Here is a 21,960-nt window from a genome sequence, read left to right on the forward strand (position 1 = left end):
CAGGCAGTTATCGCAAGTGGGTCAAATCTCCACAGAGTCCTGCCGCGCCGGCCGGGGAAAAGAGGAAAGAGGATTCTCACATCCGCTGTTTTTACAAAAAACATGATTTTCAGTTCATATCTAGCCGAAAAATTGCGCTGGAAGTCTGAAACTTTGCACAGGCATTCTCGGAGGCTCTAGATTTCGAAAAAAGCGATTGCCCTAAAAATGGCGGATGTCAGCGACCGCTATAGTTACATATATGTCCTCATATTGAAATTTGAGGTTTTTAGATAAAACAACACTCATTTCCCATTGAAAACGCCGAATTACGGACCTGAAGACAAAAAATTTCGTCCGTTTGGCCGTATCTGCAATAGAAAAGGCACAAAACGCCCAGAGAACATTGCGCAGTCAGCGTAAAAGCAGAGCGAAAGATGCGCGGGTGACGTGATGCGGGGGGGGGGGGGGTCAGGGGACGAATGAAAAGCCCAGCGGTGACGAGAGGGGTGGGGATTGACTTCTGCATCGGTGGCACGTCACGTGACTACGACATCACGTGACTAAGACAACCTAAAAAGCTCCGCGGTAAAATTTAAGGATGCGCGCCAAATCGCTCTCGTGAATCATAATGGTTTAGGTAATGTGTTCGCCAGTGGTTTGAGTTTTGTTTAAGTGTTTTCTTACAATGGATCCCTGTGAGCGAAACACTAAGAATTTTCGCCGTCATGACTTTGTGTTTGTGGGTGAAGTGCAGGACAAGTTTAAAAGAAGCAAACTGCCAAACAATCGTGAGACATTGCAAGTCTTGTTTAACGAAATTCAGATAAATGGCAAAACTATCAACGACAGTATTTGGCATACCACGAAACTCATAGTCCCTTTCTGGACAAAAATTTCGCGAATTCCTATAATTCAAGAAATAAAAATCTTTGGAAAATTAAAGAAGCTCTACGAGGAGTGGAGACTTCTCAAAAAAAATCGTTTGCGAAAATCGGCCTCGCAGATTAGTAAAGAGGCTAAATTTCAAGAAAGACTTGAAGAATTATTTGACATCGCGCGGTCAGATGCGTTGACAAAGATGGAAAATGAGGAGGACAAGCAGTTCCTCACTCAGCAGAGGCTTCCAGGTCGCCCAGGAACCATCACGCAGAGAAAGGATGTGAAACTAGCAACCGAAGAATGTGCGCTGTTATTAAAGAGGAGACGCTCGGATGAGAGAAAAGAACAGCGAAAGCGGTTCAAGGAGACCTACGAAAAAAGAAACTCGTATGTTCAAGTTGACCAGGGTAAGTTTCTGAAGGCTCATATTATGTTTCAATTTGCATGTTTTTTCAACTAGGTTTCATATGGACAACCATCATACTTCTCGCCTCAAAACAGTTCAAGTTTAATAAATTGTGTAATAAAATGAAAACTTTTATAATGTTTATCAGTGACAAATTAATCTTCGGCCCGTAAAAATGTATCACGTTATTGTCAGATCTTTCAAGAGGAGACTACTGAATGTTCTCCTCAGGTTGAAATTTGGCAGGGAGTTAAAAGAGAATATAAGAACCCGTACTTTTTAAGCGTGCCAGTAGGGCTCGCTTTTTGAAATCACTCGGATGTACCATAGTACAGCACACAGATCAACCAATGCTATTCAACGGGTCGTCCAAATACTTTTTTCCTCGCACCCGTTTCTTTGTCTTTGAACCATTACACTGTCAAGCCCTGATGGTCTTTTACCAAAAAATCTAATGAACTGCTAATTGGAAACCCTTGAGAACATTTTTCTGTCAAAACCGTATTATTCAATTTGACAGAAACCTCATAGGAGCTTTCTTACGCTCGGAGGACTCAACTCTAGAACCTTCTTTCTCGCCAAAACTCTATAGCCAATGAGCGTCTTGCACTGTAAGTGCAATCTGTGATGAGCCTCGTGACTCATTATACTATGTACTAACCATGGCCCCTGCCAAAATCCACTTAAACCACTACAGTTATCTCGCGATATAGCTTTGGGTGTCCGGTTTCGAGCAAGGCAATAAAAGACGGCGAGGCGATTAACCGATTAACCATTCACCGTGATGCCAGGATCCACCAAATTTTCTCAAAAATTGTTTTCCGTCTATTTAGCGAGTTTTTCTTTACTTTCCGTTGAAGTACAAATAAAAAGAGACCTCATTTGTACAAATCGGCCGAATAGGAGAGAAGTTACAGTTCGAAATCCAAAGAGATTAACTGAACGCGATTTCGATGCACGGCAGTTCGCCCAAATCACGGTCGTGCGCAAATGCCGCATATCAGCTTAAAATCAAGATAATTGGACGGAATCTTTAAAATTAATTTACATTCAACGTTCATGAATCAATATTTTCTCCCAAATTTAGCAAAAAGTACCAATTGATGCAAAAAGCAAAGACGTGAAAATAAGAGGTATTTGTCCAACATTTCAGTTATTCGGCACGCTTTTCCAACATACTCATGCTGGATTTTTTCTTCTTGTTTTTAATTACTCCACGCTGTTTGTCCGATCGCAGAAATGGAGTCATGCATCATATCTATTGTTCCTCTACCGCTCTAATTAAAAGGTTTCACTTGCAGCTCATTTACCGCAAAGTATAGGAAATTTACAAAGAAAATTTTGTTTATCAGAAAAGTTCATTCTAATTTCGTGGTGCAATAAATATCATAACACCTGCAGTTGCCGCAACTTGTGATGCAATAAGTATAAGTTCGAGGAATGCGACGGTTCTCATGTCTGTTACAACTAAGGCTTTGGGGTGCAATGTTGCTGATTTATCATTGAGAGTCTCGGGTTGAGATGGATATATGGAAAATAATTTTTCTGTAGAGCGCAGCTCTTAAAATATGATGGTCTCCTTATTTATCTCATTGGTGCCCAATTGAACGAACCATGCCAGAAGAGCTCCATCGAATGCTTGAATCAAATTCCAATTGGTTTCTCCGTCTCTGATTGGCTCTGATTAAATCACACACGTTCGGAAAGATTACATTTTCACCGTTTGCTAAGATTATGAACATGAACTTGGATGGACCAGGAAACTAAGGACACATCGAGAACAGAATGAGAGATGGAATGGAGGAAATGACTCGGGAATGAATTGATCAAAGATTACAAAAAACGTTACGGACTTTACAATTTGTCTGGACGTATGTGACACCACATAACTGTGTCATGTCATAACTCTCCTCATAAAGAAACTCCATGAATGGTTAAAGGAGTTTTAATTGGTAAGCCACAGTGGCGCTCTCTTGACACACCAGATAACCAAACATTTCTGTGCAGCGCAAAAGAGCCAATTTTTCAAGTAAAAAAATGATTTTTCAGGCCAGTCAAAATTTCAGAATTTCCTTAGTCGCTTCATTTGAGTTTTGGTGAATTGTCAAGAAAAAGAGTTAAAATAGATTAAATATGGCAACATAGTGCTTATCACGAATATCATATTAAAAATTAATTGATTGATCATAGTGCGAGTGCATCAATTAATTGTTCGGGTTTTTTTTTTGACGCTATGTTCAATCATATCATAGGCTCCACTTGCTGCCATCGATGGAGCAATATGGACCATCCGTGTAATGTTTCTTCAGTTATTACAGTGTTGCGACATTCTAAAAATGGCCACAAATGTTGCTTTCTAGGTATTTCATAACTTGAGAGATTAGATCAAGGATTCGATGCATCTACTGTAATCTAAACACGTGGCTCTGGATTGTTCAAAACACTATTCACATTACACCAACAGCTAGAGCATTAACCAGCAGTTGCACTCTTGAAATAGATTATATTTTAACGATATTGAAAGATCCTTTTAGTTGCAAGTGATTAACAAAAGTGAAGTGCAATGGTAGCCCTAAGTTGAATCAGCTAATGTACAATCCGAGGAATGAAGTAATGGTTCCGGTAAATGAGCCACTTCTTTTAAACTTTATTAGCTTATTCTGTTTATTCTTTAGATTTATTTTGGTAATTTTTCTAAAGGTGACTGTACTCTTCAACGTGGTAGAGATGAATAAGACAGAAGTGACAATATATACAGATGGTGCATGTTCTGGTAATCCTGGCCCTGGAGGTTGGGCAGCCGTAATATTGTTTCGTGGTCAAAGAAAAGACATCTGCGGAAGAGAGGCATGTGCAACAAACAACAAAATGGAGCTAACAGCAGTAATTGAAGGGTTGAAAACACTAAAAACTTCTTACGATGTAAATTTATACACAGACAGCATTTACGTTAAGAATGGCATGACAGACTGGATTAATAAGTGGAAGATAAACGGTTGGAAAACGGGGGGTAACAAACCAGTTAAGAATATGGAGCTTTGGAAAACGTTGAATGACATTTCTTCGCTGCATAAAATCAATTGGCACTGGGTTAAAGGTCACGAGGGCAATGAGTATAATGAAGTTGCTGACTCATTAGCAAGAAATGCATTGAAAAACAGAGATGAGGGTGCATTGCTTGACAAAAATGCGTCAGCAATCATTAACGGAGATGGTAATGCATTGCGATACATGAATGAAGACGAAGACGAGTCAATAAAAATGAATGATACACAAGTTACCATGTATACAGATGGTGCATGTTCTGGTAATCCTGGCCTCGGAGGTTGGGCAGCTGTGATTTTGTCTCGTGGTTCAAGAACTGATATTTGTGGCAGAGAAGAATCCACCACAAATAATAGGATGGAACTTATGGCTGTCATAAACGGGTTGCAAACACTTAAAACTTCTCGACTTGTGGATTTGTATACGGACAGCATTTACGTTAAAAATGGCATAACCGAATGGATACATAATTGGAAAGTAAACGGGTGGCAAACGAGTGACAACAAACCAGTTAAGAATATAGATCTTTGGGAAACGTTGGGTGAAATTTCTATGCGGCATAAAATCAATTGGCACTGGGTCAAAGCTCACGATGGTAATAAATATAATGAAGCTGCGGACTTTTTAGCAAGAACTGCATTAATTAAAAAATTTGATTATGCTTTGACTAACTGAGATACAAAAAAAATATCGGACAACTCAAAAAATACGAGTGAAAAATATAGGACGCCCTCTGCTCATAGAACGGAAGTTGCGAAGATGTCTATCGATCTCTGAGTGAGTACTTCATTTTAAATTCTTCCCGCACATGTCAACAGTTAATACACACATAAATTTGAGGAAAATTAAAAGTTACTCCGATTTTACTCTTCAAGACAAAAATTAGGGATTAAAAAGCAATTTCTTACAAAAATTTAGGAGGACAAAAATGAAATGTACGAGTTGTTCTAAAAGTATCTTTTATAAATTCGTATTGTGTTTTATCACGTGAGAAGTATCTTTTTATGGGGAAAAATAAGAAGGTACAAAATCATGGATTGTAATTGTAAACTTTGAATTTTGCAGAATTTGGTGGCCTCCTTACAACTATCACAAGCCTGGAACTTCGTACTTAAACCCCATGGATCTCAACCACTTCGTGTTTTCTCTCCTGTGCGCAATGCTTTACTCAGGTCTGTATGCTGATGCGTCTTTTTTCACTGGCCACAACTTTTATTGCTCACAAAAATTGGATTCTAAATGCACTCTTTTACCCTCTGGTTAACGTAACGTTTAAGATTATTAATGACAAGTAGATAAACTCTTTAACAGTTTTGACACCGAGAGGTCAGCCCAACTGTATTTTACGTTGCCTGGTTTCCCTTAAATTTTTAATATTTTTGTAAACAAAGACTGTGCAAAATAATGCCTTCACGCGAACTTACCGGGCCTTATAAATGTTAAATGCCGATAAATTAAAATTCTTACAAAATCAGTTTTACTTGCATAGTTTTCCCTCAAGAAAACAAAAGAAGGGGGAAATTAGAAAACATGAATTGCATTGAATAGCATTAATAGCATGAATAGCATTATGACAGCATTGAAATGCTGCGAGGCTGCGTCTACTTAAAGTGTACGAACCGCGGTTCGTTGTGTTGCGTTGAAGGCGATTGAAGGCGATTTTATGGGCGACTTAATAATGTCACGGCTGCTATCGAGGCGGCTGCAGCAATCCGGTTGCATCTACCGTCCCGTGTATGTAATTAAATGGATACATTATTTAATAGAAATTAGTTAAATTTTGATCAATTGATTAATTGGTTTAAAGGTGTCGATCATGCTCCTTGTAAGAGTTTGCATTTCTTTCTCAAATATATAGCAGAAAAATCTCGTATTAAGTCTTCGCCAGTGGCAGTATCCTCCTGAAATTTTATTTTCGTAGATAGAGGACTTATGAAATGAGGCACGGCACACAGTGGATCCAGTCAAAAGGGGAGGTCGGACAAAATTTGGAAACTTTAAAAGCTTTTAACTTTGTACATATACAATTTTGAGGTCCTGAAAGAGGTTCTAATGGTTTTCTCGTAAAATTTTCTCGTAGATACACCCCTTGAACTTGAAAATATAACGAAATAAACATCAAAATTTGCAGTTTAATTCAAAAAATTTAGGCCCGACCTCTCTGACTGACTCGATCCACTGTGCGTTGTTATGAAAATATAAGATCATCTTTGGTTTGCCGTGTCCTGGCAAAATTTCATCATCCAAAGGAGAATTTTTACCAGTCGCTCAAAAATAATAAGTTGAGAGGGGACTGATGAGTTAATGTATTGTGAACCAGCTGGTTGATGATGTAAAGTTACTTCTTAACGAGACGAAAAATATGGTTTGAAAAGGACTAGAAATTAATTATCTAATCACCACGATCCAGTTGCTTTTGTAATCACCAATGTCAGGGTTTGATTCAAAGCTGACACACTTATTTAACTTCAGTCATGCTCCTGACAAAATTCGAGTTCCAAAATGAACAGCTCAACTTTCTCTGTGCCAATTTGAATAGAAAGGTTGCGAAGAATAAGTGAAATTCACGTATCCTTTCCATCAAGAAAAAAATGGATATCATTGCAGGAAGATAAAAAAAATATCCATTCACGTTTATGAAGTAGATGTTGATTACCGAGGGGGATTATAGTTTTAATTAATTATCCGTTTGAATTCTACTAGGCAGAGCATTCTGTGACTTGGAAGAAGAGAAAACCAAACTCAGAGAAAAAATGACAGGCCTACTCAAAAAAATGTCAAACGGGTCCCGTTCGTTTGAGTCAGATATGGCTATATTTAAGGTATGTAATAAAATTGTTACACATTTTTTTTTTTTTTTTTTTTTTTTTTTTTTTTTTTTTTTTTTAAATTACCGCATAAATGTAAGCCAAGCTAGTTCCTTGAAATTAGTGTTTACTAAGTACTAGTCAAGTACCTGAGTCAAATTAATGAGAAAATAAATGAGATCTCTGTCAATGATGCAGACTCAGATTTTAGTTTTGCTTTTGTTACGAGTTTTGCCCAGTTATTCTTCCATCACCTGGAAACGATAAAATTGAAAGTATTCTATAACAAATCTGCAAGTCGCTGTATCAAAAATGAAACACAAAAAGTGCTCACATCCTATACGCATTTGTGCAACTATTCATGCGTAGTGCATGTCTTGTTAGTATAAAAACGAAGAATTGAAGGCGCTCTGTCATTTCGTATTTTCGTAGTACTACCTGCTGCCGCACCGCGCGGCGGGTTAAGTGGAGTAGTAAGTGCCTGCAGAGTGAAAACGCCTTCATTTCTATGCCTATGCAACATGGACATCCCTAAAGGTCGAATAGTTGCATCCAGACGCTTAGCGTTCGTTGCTCTGCTACTGTTCCTCCTACAGCACAACTTAGTTCTAACGTCGCCCATTGCGACGATGAAATCATTACTGATAGTTATCGTATCATTGTTAATTTTCTGCAAATGTCCTCGATTATTCCAATTATTACAACGGTGTCCTCCTAAAGTATGGGCTGCAACCCTGCTTTTCAGCACTTAAAAAATAAAATGAAATCCAGCGTGTGTCCTAACATGTTTGTTTTGGTGGAAGAGTAAAAAAGAAGTCAGAAATATACATCAACTTGAGGTCAGCTCAAAACTCGGTGAGGCAGGACCCATAGCTTGTAGATATAGATAAAATGCTTTTACGTCAAATCTGTATTCGCAATTTTAGGGTTAGCGTTTTTTTTTTTTTTTTTTTTTTTTTTTGAATTTTACGCGTAAATTTCGGATAATTTGTAAGCTGTGACGGTTTTTTCTAATATCACACAAATTTGTCATTCTTAATGTCCTTAATTCGTTACTTGTGCCGCCAGCAGTGAGCTTCTGAAAATATAGTAAGAAGATAAAACTAATGCTGGCGAAAATTCCAAAAACCCTGACTCAGACGGAAGCATCCTTTTTATTTTTCGTCACGTCACGCCACTTTGTGATACGGGTGCGTTTTTTGAGGGAGGGGGTGGTGCAGGATTGCAGGTGGAGTTAAAAAATCCGATTTTGAAGCACTGAGTATTGAAGTATAAGTAAATTGGAATTTTTATTGAGTATTATTTCTAATGGTATGTGGTTCTTATATGCCTCTTTTTACAGTTAATCAATCTACCCAATTTAATTAGGATGCGTAGAAGCATCGGCGTGTACTTAAATACAGAACTAGAGCCACACACAGAGAAATTAATAGCGAACATCCTCAGTAGTGGAAAACGATGCTATATACCAAGGTACTCGAGATCTTTCCACTCTTAAACACTTAAACCGAAAAGACAATTATTCCTTTTTTTGAAAAAGTTAAATTCCCCACAGTATATAAAAGGCTCCAAATATTTGTCTAATTATCTCAGAAGATAATATCATCATACGTTTTCCTAGATCTGCATCGTAGAAAGTTATCAGAAAATGGAGAGAAACAAATCGAATCAATGCAAGAGACGGGAACTCAGGTAAAATGTGCGTTAAGGTGGAAACTTAAATTGTTCAACGCAGCGAAAAAATGGATTCGGGGTAAAAAATGTCGAATCGCAGTTTCTGATGGTAGAATCTTTTGAGCTCGCCCACTCGGGAGAGCTCTTTGCGATCGATTTCTTTTAGCATTGGTAGTGTCCGTGGCGACAAATGGATGGTTCTCGTTGCCGTCGGAGGAACGGCCAAAATCCCATTGATTTCAAGGTCTAAAAGTTGAATTTTCGCGGGTTACAGTTTTCCTCCGTCGAACATTTCCGTTCCCTCATTCAACTGAGGATTAATTGTTCCTCGTTTGCTACACTAGAGAGCAGCACTTTCCAGTGGCCGAGTATATCATAGCATGTTGCTATGGTTTTATAGCAAATTACCTAATTGTATGTTATCATCCTCTTATCTTTTCAATGCAGTTTTTGTGTGCAGTTGTACTTGCAATTGTTATTATTTCTTAAAATAAAAAACATGGTGACCTCGACGTGATTTAATAATTTGTTCAATTAATTTTAAGTTACTAAGACTAAGATTGAGATTTGCGCATAATTAATGGATAATCCTTAAGATTGCCGTTATTGGTACCATAGAAGGTTAATTAACCTCAAAATAATTGCATGCTTGAGAGCTCGGTTGAGACTCGCATTGGGATCCTTTCAGAGTTTGTTTAAACCTCATATTAAGAATGCTTTAGGATTCGTTTGAGCCCCTCGCATTAAGAATGCTTGGGAGTTCGTTTGAGCCTCGCATTAAGAATGCTTGAGAGTTCGTTTGAGCCTCGCATTGAGTTTCTTTAGAGTTCGTTTTAACCTTAAAATACAGATGCTTGAAGTGCTCTTTCGAGCTCCGTGCTATTTATAGTGCGCGAGGTGCTCCATTGAGCCACCGCATACATACAAAGGCGTGATGTGCTCCATTGAGCCACTCGCATACAAAGACTTGAAGTGGTCTTTCGAGCTCCACGCTAAAATTCAAGTGAGTTCCTTTTCCGCTCTTAGTGTATACCATAAGTATTGTGTAAGAATTATGGCAGAAACGTTCCTCCGAACCGTGCTCAATTATAGTTTCTTTGAACTCTGTGCCGATAAAAATTCAGAATTTCAGACTGCCAGCTTAACAAAGTATAACCTTAATTCAAGTTGGCGACTTGATTTAAAAAAAAAAAAAATTAAAATTAAATCATATGGTTTCATTACATTGTTGACAAGTTAAGAAAAAGCTTATCAACGATGAAAGCCAGAAACAAAAATGCGATGGCAAAAATAGCCATTGCAACATTTGCCGCAAAATCACATTCATAAAAGATAATTCCATTTCTCTCTCTTTATTTCTCTTTATTTATTGAAATGTGAAAAATTTGACTTATGAAATTACGTCATAACATTTTGCATCGGCATGTAACCTCTGATAATTGGGTAAAGATTCATTTAATACGTATACAATTTTAGAAAAAAGCATTAATAGTTGTTAATAGTTTCCCAAAGGCGAGCTCTCCAACACAGTAGTGTTGGAACCAGCAGCTTGTTTAATTCTCTCAAGGACATTAGAATACAGTTCAAAGCAGTCATGTTAAGCATTTTTAATTATGCTATGTGCGTTTGCAGTGAATCATTCTCAAGACAGGAGACAGTGCCGGCTTATTTATTCCACATGCATTTTCTCGAATTCCCTGTAGTTTTTCTTCAAACTCGGAATTGTTGTCAGAGAAGGGTCTATTTTTGGAATTTTTTTGTCGCACATGCTGCACAAATATTTTTTCTAAACTGTCTAATATCTTACTCTTACACCCCCCTCCCCCACCTTACGGCTTATTTTGCCTAGCTCTGTTTTATCATTTATTCATCTGGAACGCAATATCCTACTATGGAATTTTTTTTTTCTTTCTTTTTAACCGCCGGAGAGCCAGCCAAAGAAATCGTCCGCAATATTTTTGAATTAAGTGCTCCTACACCACATACACACAATCATTTGGATTGCATTTTGCAAAAAGGAACCACTAGCATTGCAATGATGCTAAGATTGTGCAGCTTCATCTTTTCCAATAAAATTGCGGAAATCTCGAAGAGCTCAGAAAAGATGGTAATTTTTGTTACAGTTTCTAGCGAGTAGAATAGAAACTATTAATGGATAATCGGGTTTTCCCTCCAAGACAAAAGAAGTTGCACAATCTTAGCAACATTGCAATGCTAGTGCTTCCTTTTTGCAAAATGCAATCCATTTATGACTGGCGTGCAGAAAAAAAAAGAAAATCTAATGCCGAACACCCTTAATGAAATTTTGTTCCTCTACTTAAATTTATAATTAATGGGCAAATCTCTTTTGAAATCATTCTTTGCTCCGTCAGATTCATAATTTCAAACTTCAAGAGTCTCAAAAAGCCGTAGCTTCATTGACTGCCTTTTGAGTGCCTTGTTCAAAATTCTATGTGATAGGTTATAATGATATTGTGCATGCTTCGATCCAATAATTATTTTACATGAGCATCCAAAAGTGCGTTTTCTCAATATCCATGCACCTTACCACCGGTATATTTTACCATGAAGGCTCAAGCTTACGAGAAGTTTGTACAAATACAAAAATGCATCTTCTTCGAAAATAGGTTTTCTGCTAATGCAACTTTTTTTTTTCTCAGGCGGAACGGAACTGGTATGGACATGGTCATTCTGCGCTCCATGGAAGAGTATGCGGAGTTGAAAGTGAACGAGCTAGGTTTCAAAGAGCCTAATCTTCATGAATTTCGAGAAAATGCTCTCTCTGATGGTGAATACACTACTTACTAATAGTAAGCAATAATAAATATTGCAGTTCTGATTAAGAGATTAAGATATGGCAAAAGAGGACTTACAGCTTTAAACCAATTTATATTTGCTTGGTTGTTTAGTTGGTTGGTTGGTAAATACTTTTATTTACAGGTGCTTATCAGCATTACAAATGCCATTAACACCTTAAAAAATGAAGATCAATAGAATACAATGGGAAAAAAGGTAAAACATTGATAAACAAAACTAAATATATCAAAATACTAAAAAGGCACAATCTTATTTTTTTGAAGAGAAATGAGTAAACTAAATAGGAGGACGTTTTTGCAGAATATTCTGCCGGCAGAGAGGACGAATTCGTTTTCAAGAAATCACGTTGACTACCTTTCCTCAAAAGAATAAAGTATGACAGGAAAACTACATCTTCAAAAACGGAGATACTCGGTTTTGCAATTTGGTCATCAATTGGTGCAGGATTGCACTATCATACGTATAAAAAAATCTTTTACTTTCCCCCAAAATCCCCTTCGGAGTCGATTACTTACTTAAGTTAAACACTTTTTTTTCACCTCTCAAAAATGAGGAATAATTTTCACAGGTTAAAAAGAGAAAATGAAAAAACTCGAAAGTCACACGCTCCCTTTATGCATGGCACTAAGAGCGCATTATTTTCATGTTGAGTGAAATCTTTCCCTATTTATTTAATCCTCAAATTGAATAGGGATTTGTTTTCTTCTTTTGTAGGTGGTGTAGACGTTCTAATTATGCCAGGGTTGGCTTTTACCTTAAATGGTAGAAGGTTGGGACGCGGTGGAGGTATGTACGAAAAGTATCTTGAGAGCATTCGACCGAGGTTCAACCCAACTCTCATTGGCTTGGCATTCGAGGTCCAGATCCTGAGAGAGATTCCCCATGACGAGCATGACATCAAACTTGATACAGTGGTGCATTCTAAGTACAGAGGAAGCGCCATGTTCTGATATCTGCACTAGAACGAAGCGAATAAATGAAGCATTTGACTTTGTGCTTTGAAGTCGGGTGAAAATATTTTTCCTATCACAACGTATCTCTGCTGGCAGTATGAGGGATTTATAATTTTAAACACAGTTATTACAACTTTTGAATGAAAACCGTCAAAGTTTTCAAATTATGAATGTGAAATTCAGTTAGATTGTATAATCATTAAGTATTTTTATAATGCGTTTTTTACTTATCTTTTTGCTGGAAAACCATGTCTTACCGCTTAGACCTTTATTTGATAAATTTGAAGAATTGAATTAAAGATTCAGGATTACCGCTTTAGGATATCGAAGATATAAAGATTGGACAGTGTCTGCCTGATAAAGACACAATAGGCATTCCAAGGCATATTTCATATAATTACAATTATTTAGAGAGTTAGAGTTAGTAAGGTATTTTTAGAGTTCTTGATGATTGATTTCTTCGACGTGATGAAATTCGCGCATGTGGCAGTATTACGCAAAGCAAGTCTACTCACATTAAAACTCCGAGAAAAATCCTCTATCTACCTCGGGCTATACAAGGCATGTTTTTCCACCAGGTCTACCGTAAATAGCTCAAAGACAGAAAATTGCTCTTGAACTGGCATTTAAAGTTTAATCCTAAAATCCAATGTATCCTTACAATATATGGATTATTCTTTTAAATAAGTCAATGTAAATTGACTCTTTCTTGTAATAATGCGTCCAATCTCCAATGGATAATTTTTTTGTAGTAAAATGGTGTGGTGCGCACTCGACTGGTTTTGGGCTGCGTAGCGGTCAAGAGGGACCCCTGGTTTACAATAATACTTCTTACATCTGAAATTAAGGACTTATTACCCGGTAGAAGGGCTAAACATAAACCAAATTTCCTGAGAGAGGGGGAGTGGAATACAATTTGCACTGAATTGTGTAAATTTAGCATACACAATAATTCTCAAAAAATTAAAGTGGAGCTGAAGAGTATATGATCCATTTCTAAGGTTTTTTTTATATTTTCCATTTGTAATAAAATTTGAATCTTAAAAAAGTGGGGCACAGAAAGAAAGAAAAAACCAAAAATAACTTAGAAAAGATGCACTTAAAAACATGGTGGGTCGTTTGAGAACGGGATATACCTGTCCAGTGTCCATGGCTTAACTTGAAAAGTACGTATCCGGTTCAAAATCTTCCCTCTTATTAAAAATTTCAGAGGGTAACAAGTCAACCTTTTTGCTTGATATCTTTGTAGAGTATTCTCTAAAAAGGAAAAAGGAAAATTGGAAGTTTTAAGATATTACGTTGATGAGTTTCCCGATTAGGGAAAGAGTATAATTAGAGATCTGCCACATCATGGATTCTGTTACTAATTTTTTGTGCAGGGAAGAAAAGTGAGGCAATATTTAAGAATTTCCCTCGAGTAGTCTTACACTTAACAAATATGAGTAAAAAGTAAAAAAATGAAAAAAGTAGTAAAATATAGTATGGCAGGAAGTTGCCAACGTAACAGACCGAGAGACACTGTTTGAGAGTTTCACTGCGTTGACATAGCGTATGCAACTATTATGATTATTACTTATGGCTATTTTCCGCATGAACAATCTCATTCTAACATTCTCCTTAAATGTATAATATTGGTAACAGTGGTAAATATATGATATCGTATTATATGATTTTTTTCATAATAATTCTGAGGGGCTGTTCGCTTCTCATTCTTGAATGCATTGGATAATTGCCGCAAGATGGAGGGGTAAAAACACACTTATTACAAATTTGTATGAAAAGCTTCCAACACAAGCTTCTGAGAACAACACAATGGAGGATCAAGCTCAATCTCAAGCCCTTAGCTCAAGGTTAAGAGTACGAACATAAAATAAACACAATAGGCGATAGTTCCAAGTAAAATAAACTTTTCCGATGAACAAAATTTTCTCCGCAAAATTTTATTTACTTTGCAGTCAATGAGCTGCAAGTGAGACCTTTTAAGAAGAGCGGTAGAGGAATAGTTGACATGATGAAAGACTACGCTTCTACGATCGGACAAACAGCGTGAGTAATTCTAAAAAGATAGCCGACATGAACAAAGATCCTTACACAAAAAAATCTTGATACATGTCCGAAAACTATGTTATAAGTAATTATTTATCGTGAGATGAGGCCAAAAAAAAAAAAAAACGCCAAGATATAAGATAGACCCCTTCATCGTCCTCCTTTATCTCGTAGAATGCTGCGATCCTTGAAAAAGGATCTGGTTTAATGTTTGTAAGTTGTAAGTCCATACACTTTGCAATTCTGTACATTATTTTGATATTGACTTTAGGTTTGTAAAGTATCAAAATTGAGAGAATTAAATTTATATTCATGTTACACGTTTCTTTCATTTCCTTAAAATTGCACACTAATGTAAGTTCTTTAAACGTTAATGTCTCTTTAAGCCGAAAGAATTAAACTAGTTAAAAGACCTTTTTAACGTTTAAGGAACGACTATGAATACGACCCTTGTGGCATAAGGATTGACCATTGATACAGGGAGTTATTTTCCATGTCCCTCCTGGGAATGGTTTCGTTCCCCATGCGGGAATGTTGATCTCCTCTCGTTAGAGGGTTGTAGATCCATCCTCCCGGGAGTGTTCATCTTACCTTTTAAAAGCGTTGACACCTTCGGGCAGAATTATCTTTAGACCACTTACAGTTTTCCCGATTTCTTATTTTGGGTGTATTCACCGCACGATAGTATGAAGTGTTTATACTATCGGAGAAGATTTGTTAAAATTTTTACGAGACGTGACAACAAGGGAATACAAACGTGTCGCCACAGACATAGTCCTCACTTAATCAAGTCTATTGATTTCTACCAGATGAGCATGGATAAGCTAATACCCACCAATTAAATTCATCGACACGTGTGAGCTTCTTCATAGACGAGGAGTTTAGTCTCTTTTTATTGATTCACCCTAATTTTTCAATATTTTCCAATTTTACGAAAATGACATTAAATGTAGACCATGTAGGTAGTGTGAAAATGTAGTGTTGTTTTGTTGTTAATAGTTAATCAGTGACTTAAATGGACGAAATTATTTATTTATTTTTCTCAATTTTGGCCAAATTTATCAGGCCTGGATACTGTCAGGTAACAGTTGAACATTACAACCCTGAGGGCTCATACTATGGCTGGACAACGACGGCAAAACCAGTACGCTGGCAGCCTGGAGAAAAAATACCTTACCCGAAAACTACGGATCCAAACGTGTTTAGAGCTGAAATGAGGTGGATCATTTCAAAAATATCTCTGCGGGAAAGAAAATTGCAGTCAGAAGCGGTCAGAAAACAGGTACTCACTTGATGGTCTACTCAACTTATAATACCAACAAGAAAAAAGCCCTGAAAAAAATTGGCCCGAGCTCATAAGTAACAATTCGGTAAAATAGTGCTGGGACCACATTATTTGGCGGGGAATGGAAGGTCATAAAGTTCACAAATGTCTATTAAAGTCAAACAATTCTTAAAAATTCAAAAAATTGGAGCTCAACATTTTTTACTCTACTTGAAATTTTTGAACTTTCTGGCCTTGATTTCTCGGCGAAATTCCGTGGACCCCGCAATATTTTACCACCTTGTTACTTACAGGGGCCTAACTACTCACCTACATATTTGGGCTCAGGTTAATTTTACAAATCAGACACAGAACATCAGTCAATAAATAAAAACACTGAGAACAAGGCCTACAATGAAGACAGAATAAAACGTTTGGGCCAACTGTCCTCAGCTACTTTTAGTGAGAAGAGCATCCAAAAACATTCCGATCAGAGACGTTTATCCGTCTTTGGTTTGATAGGTTATTTTGACTAATTTTTCTTATTGTGTGATGCTCTGGATGAGAATGGGCGATCAATCTACTTGCATATTTTGCCGTGTCTCCTATTTGGCCTTGTACCTCGTGTATCAATTTATTCTATAGAAAATAAGAGATTGCCGATGGAATTTTGCCCCCGAACATGCATCTAGCAGAATTCTTTCTTCATTCATAAATTGTCTTCGAATTTCAATTGCATAGGTATAGTGAGGGTTTGAAATGGCTGGGTCGAACCATTTGAAGTTCTCAATAAGACTTTAATAATCTAAATGGACCGCGTTGAACAGAAAGAAACCAAGCCACATCAGCTATTGCCAAATTTGATTGAGCAATTTAATGTTTTGCATGAAAACTGTCGTGCGGATTTTCGTGCAAATTTTAGTAAATTTTATCCATAGTACGAAGCAAATTCCTTAAAATTTTCGAAGGAATCTGCACAAACGTTCTCTCGTAGAGGATTAAATTTTGCAATATCTGATACGCCTGGGTTCCTTTCTGTTAAACGCGGTCCAAATAGGATTTTTCCTACATTCCATTCATGACTGGGTAACCTAACTGGCCCCGAACGGAGGAATCAGGGTTTAATCATAAATTGACCCCACCTAATTTTTATCAGGGTGCGGTCACCCCCTCATTACGTGGTAATTAAATTACCGATGCTGAGACAGCACAAACACGTATTTTAGTTCGTAACTTTGCAGACGTCCTGTCAGACTATGTTTTTACACGAAAAAATCCTGAGTGTCATTCCTTAAAAATTTCCCTGATTTCTTCTCTCTTTGTGAAGAATATTCTGTGAACATTTCAAGAAATAACATTGATTTGTTCTCTTTCAATAAAATAAAATGACAGAGGAGGTTTTAAAATACTACCAGCGGGATATGCAATCCTGCAAATTCACTGATATAGTGTCATTATATGGACCGCGTTTAAACAGTATGGAATCACGCCACATCAGCTATTGCTAAATTTAATCGGGCAATTGCATTTTTTACACGAAAACGGTTGTGCGGATTTTTGTGCAAATTTCTATGAATTTTCTCCAAAATACAAAGCAAATTCCATAACATTTTCAAAGGAATCCGCACAAACGTTCTCTCGTAAAAAATCAAATTCCCCTGTTAAATTTGGCAATAGCTGATGTGGCTTGGTTCCTTTCTGTTTAACGCGGTACACATATCTTATATCAATGTGAGGAATGATGCGTGTGAAAAATACTGCCGCAATTCCGAATTCCGATTTCCGCAGTGGCGTGGCCTGCTTTGCGATATATTGATTGCTCTGTCATTTAAAACCATGGAAAAGGATCGATGAGCAGGGTGTTCGCAACGAACACTTTAATAATCGATTCTTTACCATAGCTTCAAATGGGTAAAATTCGATTATCGACCACTGACGCCTCGCCACTGATTGAATGGCATAATTCGTCGTCTCTCTGACATAAGGGCGTAACTCGATTCCCACGTCAGCCCTGTTTTACATATAAATGCAGGCTTTCTGGGGCTCATTCGAAAATCGAGATACGCCTTTAAGTCAGAGGAGCGACGAATTGAAAGGAGACGTCATGATGACAGCCTACTTTATTTACAACTTGAGGAAACTTCATCTGAGTTGAAACCAGTATCATTCAGTGTCGTATAATAACTTCCTCAGCTGCGCTTAAAGTTCTCAATTTATAACCGAAATTCTAATTCCAGGTGACCGCTTTGAAAGAGTTCAAAAATGCTAAAAGTATAGGAATTTATCTAAGTAAAGATACTGAGATTGGGACGTACGATATTCTATCCGACGCTTTTGACGCCAATAAAACTTGTTATGTGCCCAGGTGAGATGCGAACGTTTCATTCATGATAATGGATCGTACTCGATAGTGGTTCGATGTATCGTTTGGTTCAAAATAATAGAACATAACCTTAAACCAAAAATTTAATATATTTGTCAGAAAAGCTGATAATGAGAAATTTCGTAGCAATTTCACTACTCTTGGCCAATTAGGACTCGTGCACATCAAAAATCTATCACAAAAAACCCGCTCTGTCGGATTACTCAATTGACTTTTGAGGCTATGTTTATGTTTTGAACCAATCGATATCGATACAATCTCACCCGTTTGATGTATCGAATACGATCTACATGATCCGAGTGCGACATGGAGGAACCAGGTCACATTAAAATTGGACCGCGAAAAACATATTTGCAGCTTTAATGTCTCCATAAGATTAAACGCTAAGAATTGCTACGCCTGTTTTTACATTTAAAATGGTTATTGCCAACTTTGAATTTTTGACAACTAGGAGAAAAGCTCATAAGTTTTTCTAACTTGTTTTTTGGTATCCAAAATGTGCCCTGGTTTCTCTCTACTATCGATGCGTAGGAGCACTGATGCAGTGGCGATTCTTACAAGTCGGCAACACCGTCTTTCTTCCATTAAAGTGTAAGTGAAACAATCGATTCTAGGTGAGGCAGTTTGCTTCACCTAAAACAATATTTTCAATGGCTTTGATCGCGGAAAAAGAAAGTGTTGCCAACTTGCGAAACCGCCACTGCGCTGAGGATATGGATTGCATTTTGCAGAAAGGAACCAGGACCATTACAATATTGCTAAGATTGTGCAGCTCTTTTTGTCTTGGAAGGAATTCCTGATTATCTCTAAATAGTTTCTATTTTACTCGCTAAAAACTGTAAATTTAAGGCAAAAATGACCATGTGAATTTCATATTTTTTCAGTATATTAATCATTATACCGCAATGGGTGAAGTTGCACAATCTTAGCAACATGGCAATGCTCCTGGTTCCTTTGTGCAAAATGCAATCCATATGGTTGACGGGTTGCCGCTAATAAGCTACAAAGAAGGATCCATGGATTGCATTTTGTATAAAGGAACCAAGAGCATTTCAATGTTGCTAAGATTGTGCAACTTTTTTACCTTGCAAATATTAACTGATTATCTAAACAAGTATATATATTTACTCTCAATAAGCTATAAATTCAAGAAGAAAATTACCTTAGTAAAATTAATTAATTGCATGATTGCAGCAATTGTTTTGCAAAGAATGTAAGTTGCACAATCCTAGCGACATTGGAATGCACTTGGTTCCTTTTGCAAAATGCAATCCACATCGAAAGAAATGCATAATAAATGTGTTTTATCATTACAGTTAACACTTATGAATTAATGCGGTGTTTCGAGCTCATTTTTAACAATCAATCACGATGTAAATGATTTGTGGTGGGTGGGGAGACAAGTTTAGTGAGAGTCATCTATCTCATCCATCAACTGTCGCACGCCAAGCACAAATGATAAAATTTGCTTCATAAAACTTCGGTTGAAATTCATGCTGTAAAATTTTAAGGACTGGTAACAGATCTCAGAAAGTTCTTCGATGTGGTTGATACTTGTGACTGTGATAGCGGTTCTGTGTGAGAGCGCGTATATGTACACATGGAGACATCAAATGGATCCATAATTCTTCATTTGGTATGTGTACTTACTTACCTCATCTCTACACTTTCTATCATGCCTTTTTCAGTTTACTTTACCTGCAAAAGTGCTGGATGCAGTCATAAGTTTTGTCCTTTTGAAATGTATTGCTTTGTAATTTGTTACATGACACGTAATTCTACTTACGAATTTTGTAACCTAATCACTGGGTTGGTTGTTTTTGTTTTTAATAAAGTAAGCGTTTAAAACTCTCAATTGAGCATCAGCTAATTTTCTATGGCCTTCAAGCGGAGCAACGCATGAAAGGTAAGGGGTGAAAGTCATAGAACGCAAGAAAAGTCAAGTTCTCTATGGTGAAATTTCCAGTGGCGAGGCGCGAATGATCGATTATCGATATTTCCCCATTTGAAACTATGGTAAAGAATCGATTATTAAGGTGCTCGTTGCGAGCACCCTATTAATGGTCCTTTTCCAGTGGTTTAAATGGCAGATCAGTCGATATATCGCAAAGTACGCCACGCCACTGATAATTTCATGACACTTTTAATACAGAGAAGAACTATTTTAACACTCCTTGAAGTCAATCACTGGTAGAGTATAGGTTGCAAAAAACACAGTAATAAAGCTTTTGATTTTTTTTTTTTTTTGGTGATTTCAGGGTTGTTTACAAAACAATAGATTTCGTTCCTGTGTTCAGCATGAGGGACGTATACGAAGAGGTACCTATCAATCAGCTAAGCATCCAACAACCAACGTGGACTGACAAAAAGCGGGTCAACAAATCATTAACGGACGGTAATTATTCAGATTCTCCATTGCAGAGGCAGATTTATGAGAAAGATGCACGTAAATATCATTTTCAAATTTGAAACTCATAATTAAGCGTTAAGGACATGTCTATATTACACTGGAAAAAAAAATACATTGGATCTAGAGTCCAGACTCTTAAAAACATCGACAAGAAAAAGTACACTTGATTCAATCAGAATCTAGCTTAAATCAAGAACCAAGCCTATTAATTTAAGCGGATTTCCTTTTGATTCAAGCAAAAATCCGATTGAATCAAGAGTATTTTTTCTTGTCAATGTTTACAAGATTCTTGACTCCAGATCCAATGTGTTTTTCCCCAGTGTAGATATTTTGAAAAAAATCAGTGTAATTTTTTTTTTTTTTTTTTTTTTTTTTTATTTTTAATACCAAAAAACCTGGTGGCTTATTGGTGGTGGCGAAAGTCGCGAAACAAGTATCTCAATTTGCGACAGGTTTGCTCCTCAATGACTTTTCTATTTCACCATCAAAAATCCTCAAGGCTTCTGCGCAATTCTCGCTGACGCCTAAAAATTTAATATCTTTCCAATAACAGTTCCTTTACACAAGAATCTGTGTCACGGTGGTACTATCCCTCAATAATAAATGAACTTTAATTAAAATGGAGACATTTTGTCGCAGCCACGGTTGATTCAGTATACATTCAATCCAAATAATTAGCCAAGCGAACCATCTCTCAAATTTTTATTTCTCGAGGCGGGAAGGTTCCTCCCAACAACAAGACTTTTGTTTACTCTTTTTCTAAGAACTTGAGTTCAATACATGTATTTATATTTTAATTTTTCAGGCAGAACGATTGATTTGTTGATTCTACCAGGCCTAGCGTTTACAAGAAGCGGGTCTAGATTTCCAGATGGTGTTACAGATTACATCCAACAATTTATTAGAAAAGCGAGGGAAATGTGTGATCCCTTTTTGATCGGCCTGTGTCTGAGGCAGCAAGTCGTGAAAGAAGGGTCGTTTCCAACGAATCACAAAGACGCAAAGATGGATAAAGTTATCTGGGATAAATTGATCTATAAAATCACAGAGAAACCATCAACCACTGTGAAAAATACAGAATATTGATTTTCAATTTGGTTTATTCTTTTCGATCACGTTTCTAGTTTGCACGTGTTATCGTGTATCTTTATCTTTTTGAATTCTAATTAAAAAAATGAATTGCAATTAATACATATTGCATACGCAGTGCCTGCATGTTGTTGGGTGGCTTATGTATTTTCCATGCATCCATCTTTTCGGAAAATATTTCAGGTTTTAATAGTCAATAGGAAAT

At 37.0% G+C, this 21,960-nt stretch overlaps 2 protein-coding genes and 1 long non-coding RNA gene across 9 annotated transcripts in view; all 3 read left to right on the top strand.

Moving 5' to 3' along the window:
• The window catches only part of LOC140224841 (uncharacterized), a 165,358-nt gene that overhangs the window by 124,937 nt on the left and 18,461 nt on the right, over nt 1-21,960 (top strand). The window lies entirely within an intron of this gene.
• LOC109043707 (5-formyltetrahydrofolate cyclo-ligase) lies at nt 487-14,927 on the top strand. 6 transcript variants are annotated; one of them, XM_072301611.1, is made up of 6 exons: nt 583-1,268; nt 5,378-5,484; nt 7,016-7,134; nt 8,462-8,592; nt 11,454-11,581; nt 12,325-14,927. In XM_072301611.1, exons 2-6 carry the CDS (start codon nt 5,433-5,435, stop codon nt 12,558-12,560), a joined length of 666 nt encoding a protein of 221 aa, XP_072157712.1. In that variant the 5' UTR covers nt 583-1,268; nt 5,378-5,432; the 3' UTR covers nt 12,561-14,927. The 6 variants fall into 6 exon arrangements, 4 of the variants coding, with proteins under 4 accessions (XP_072157712.1, XP_072157713.1, XP_018916549.2 ...); XM_072301612.1 differs by lacking the exon at nt 583-1,268 and adding an exon at nt 2,709-3,889 and having other exon boundaries at nt 11,454-11,603; nt 12,325-12,465; XM_019061004.2 differs by lacking the exon at nt 583-1,268 and adding an exon at nt 2,711-3,889.
• Nucleotides 15,452-21,759, top strand: LOC109043702 (5-formyltetrahydrofolate cyclo-ligase). Of its 2 annotated transcripts, none has more exons than XM_072301621.1 (4): nt 15,452-15,891; nt 18,111-18,238; nt 20,515-20,702; nt 21,472-21,759. In XM_072301621.1, exons 1-4 carry the CDS (start codon nt 15,625-15,627, stop codon nt 21,750-21,752), a joined length of 864 nt encoding a protein of 287 aa, XP_072157722.1. In that variant the 5' UTR covers nt 15,452-15,624; the 3' UTR covers nt 21,753-21,759. The 2 variants fall into 2 exon arrangements, with proteins under 2 accessions (XP_072157722.1, XP_018916545.2); XM_019061000.2 differs by having other exon boundaries at nt 15,471-15,891; nt 20,515-20,651.

The sequence above is a fragment of the Bemisia tabaci genome, chromosome 6 (genome assembly GCF_918797505.1).
Source record: "Bemisia tabaci chromosome 6, PGI_BMITA_v3".
NCBI classification, from domain to species: Eukaryota; Metazoa; Arthropoda; class Insecta; order Hemiptera; family Aleyrodidae; genus Bemisia; species Bemisia tabaci.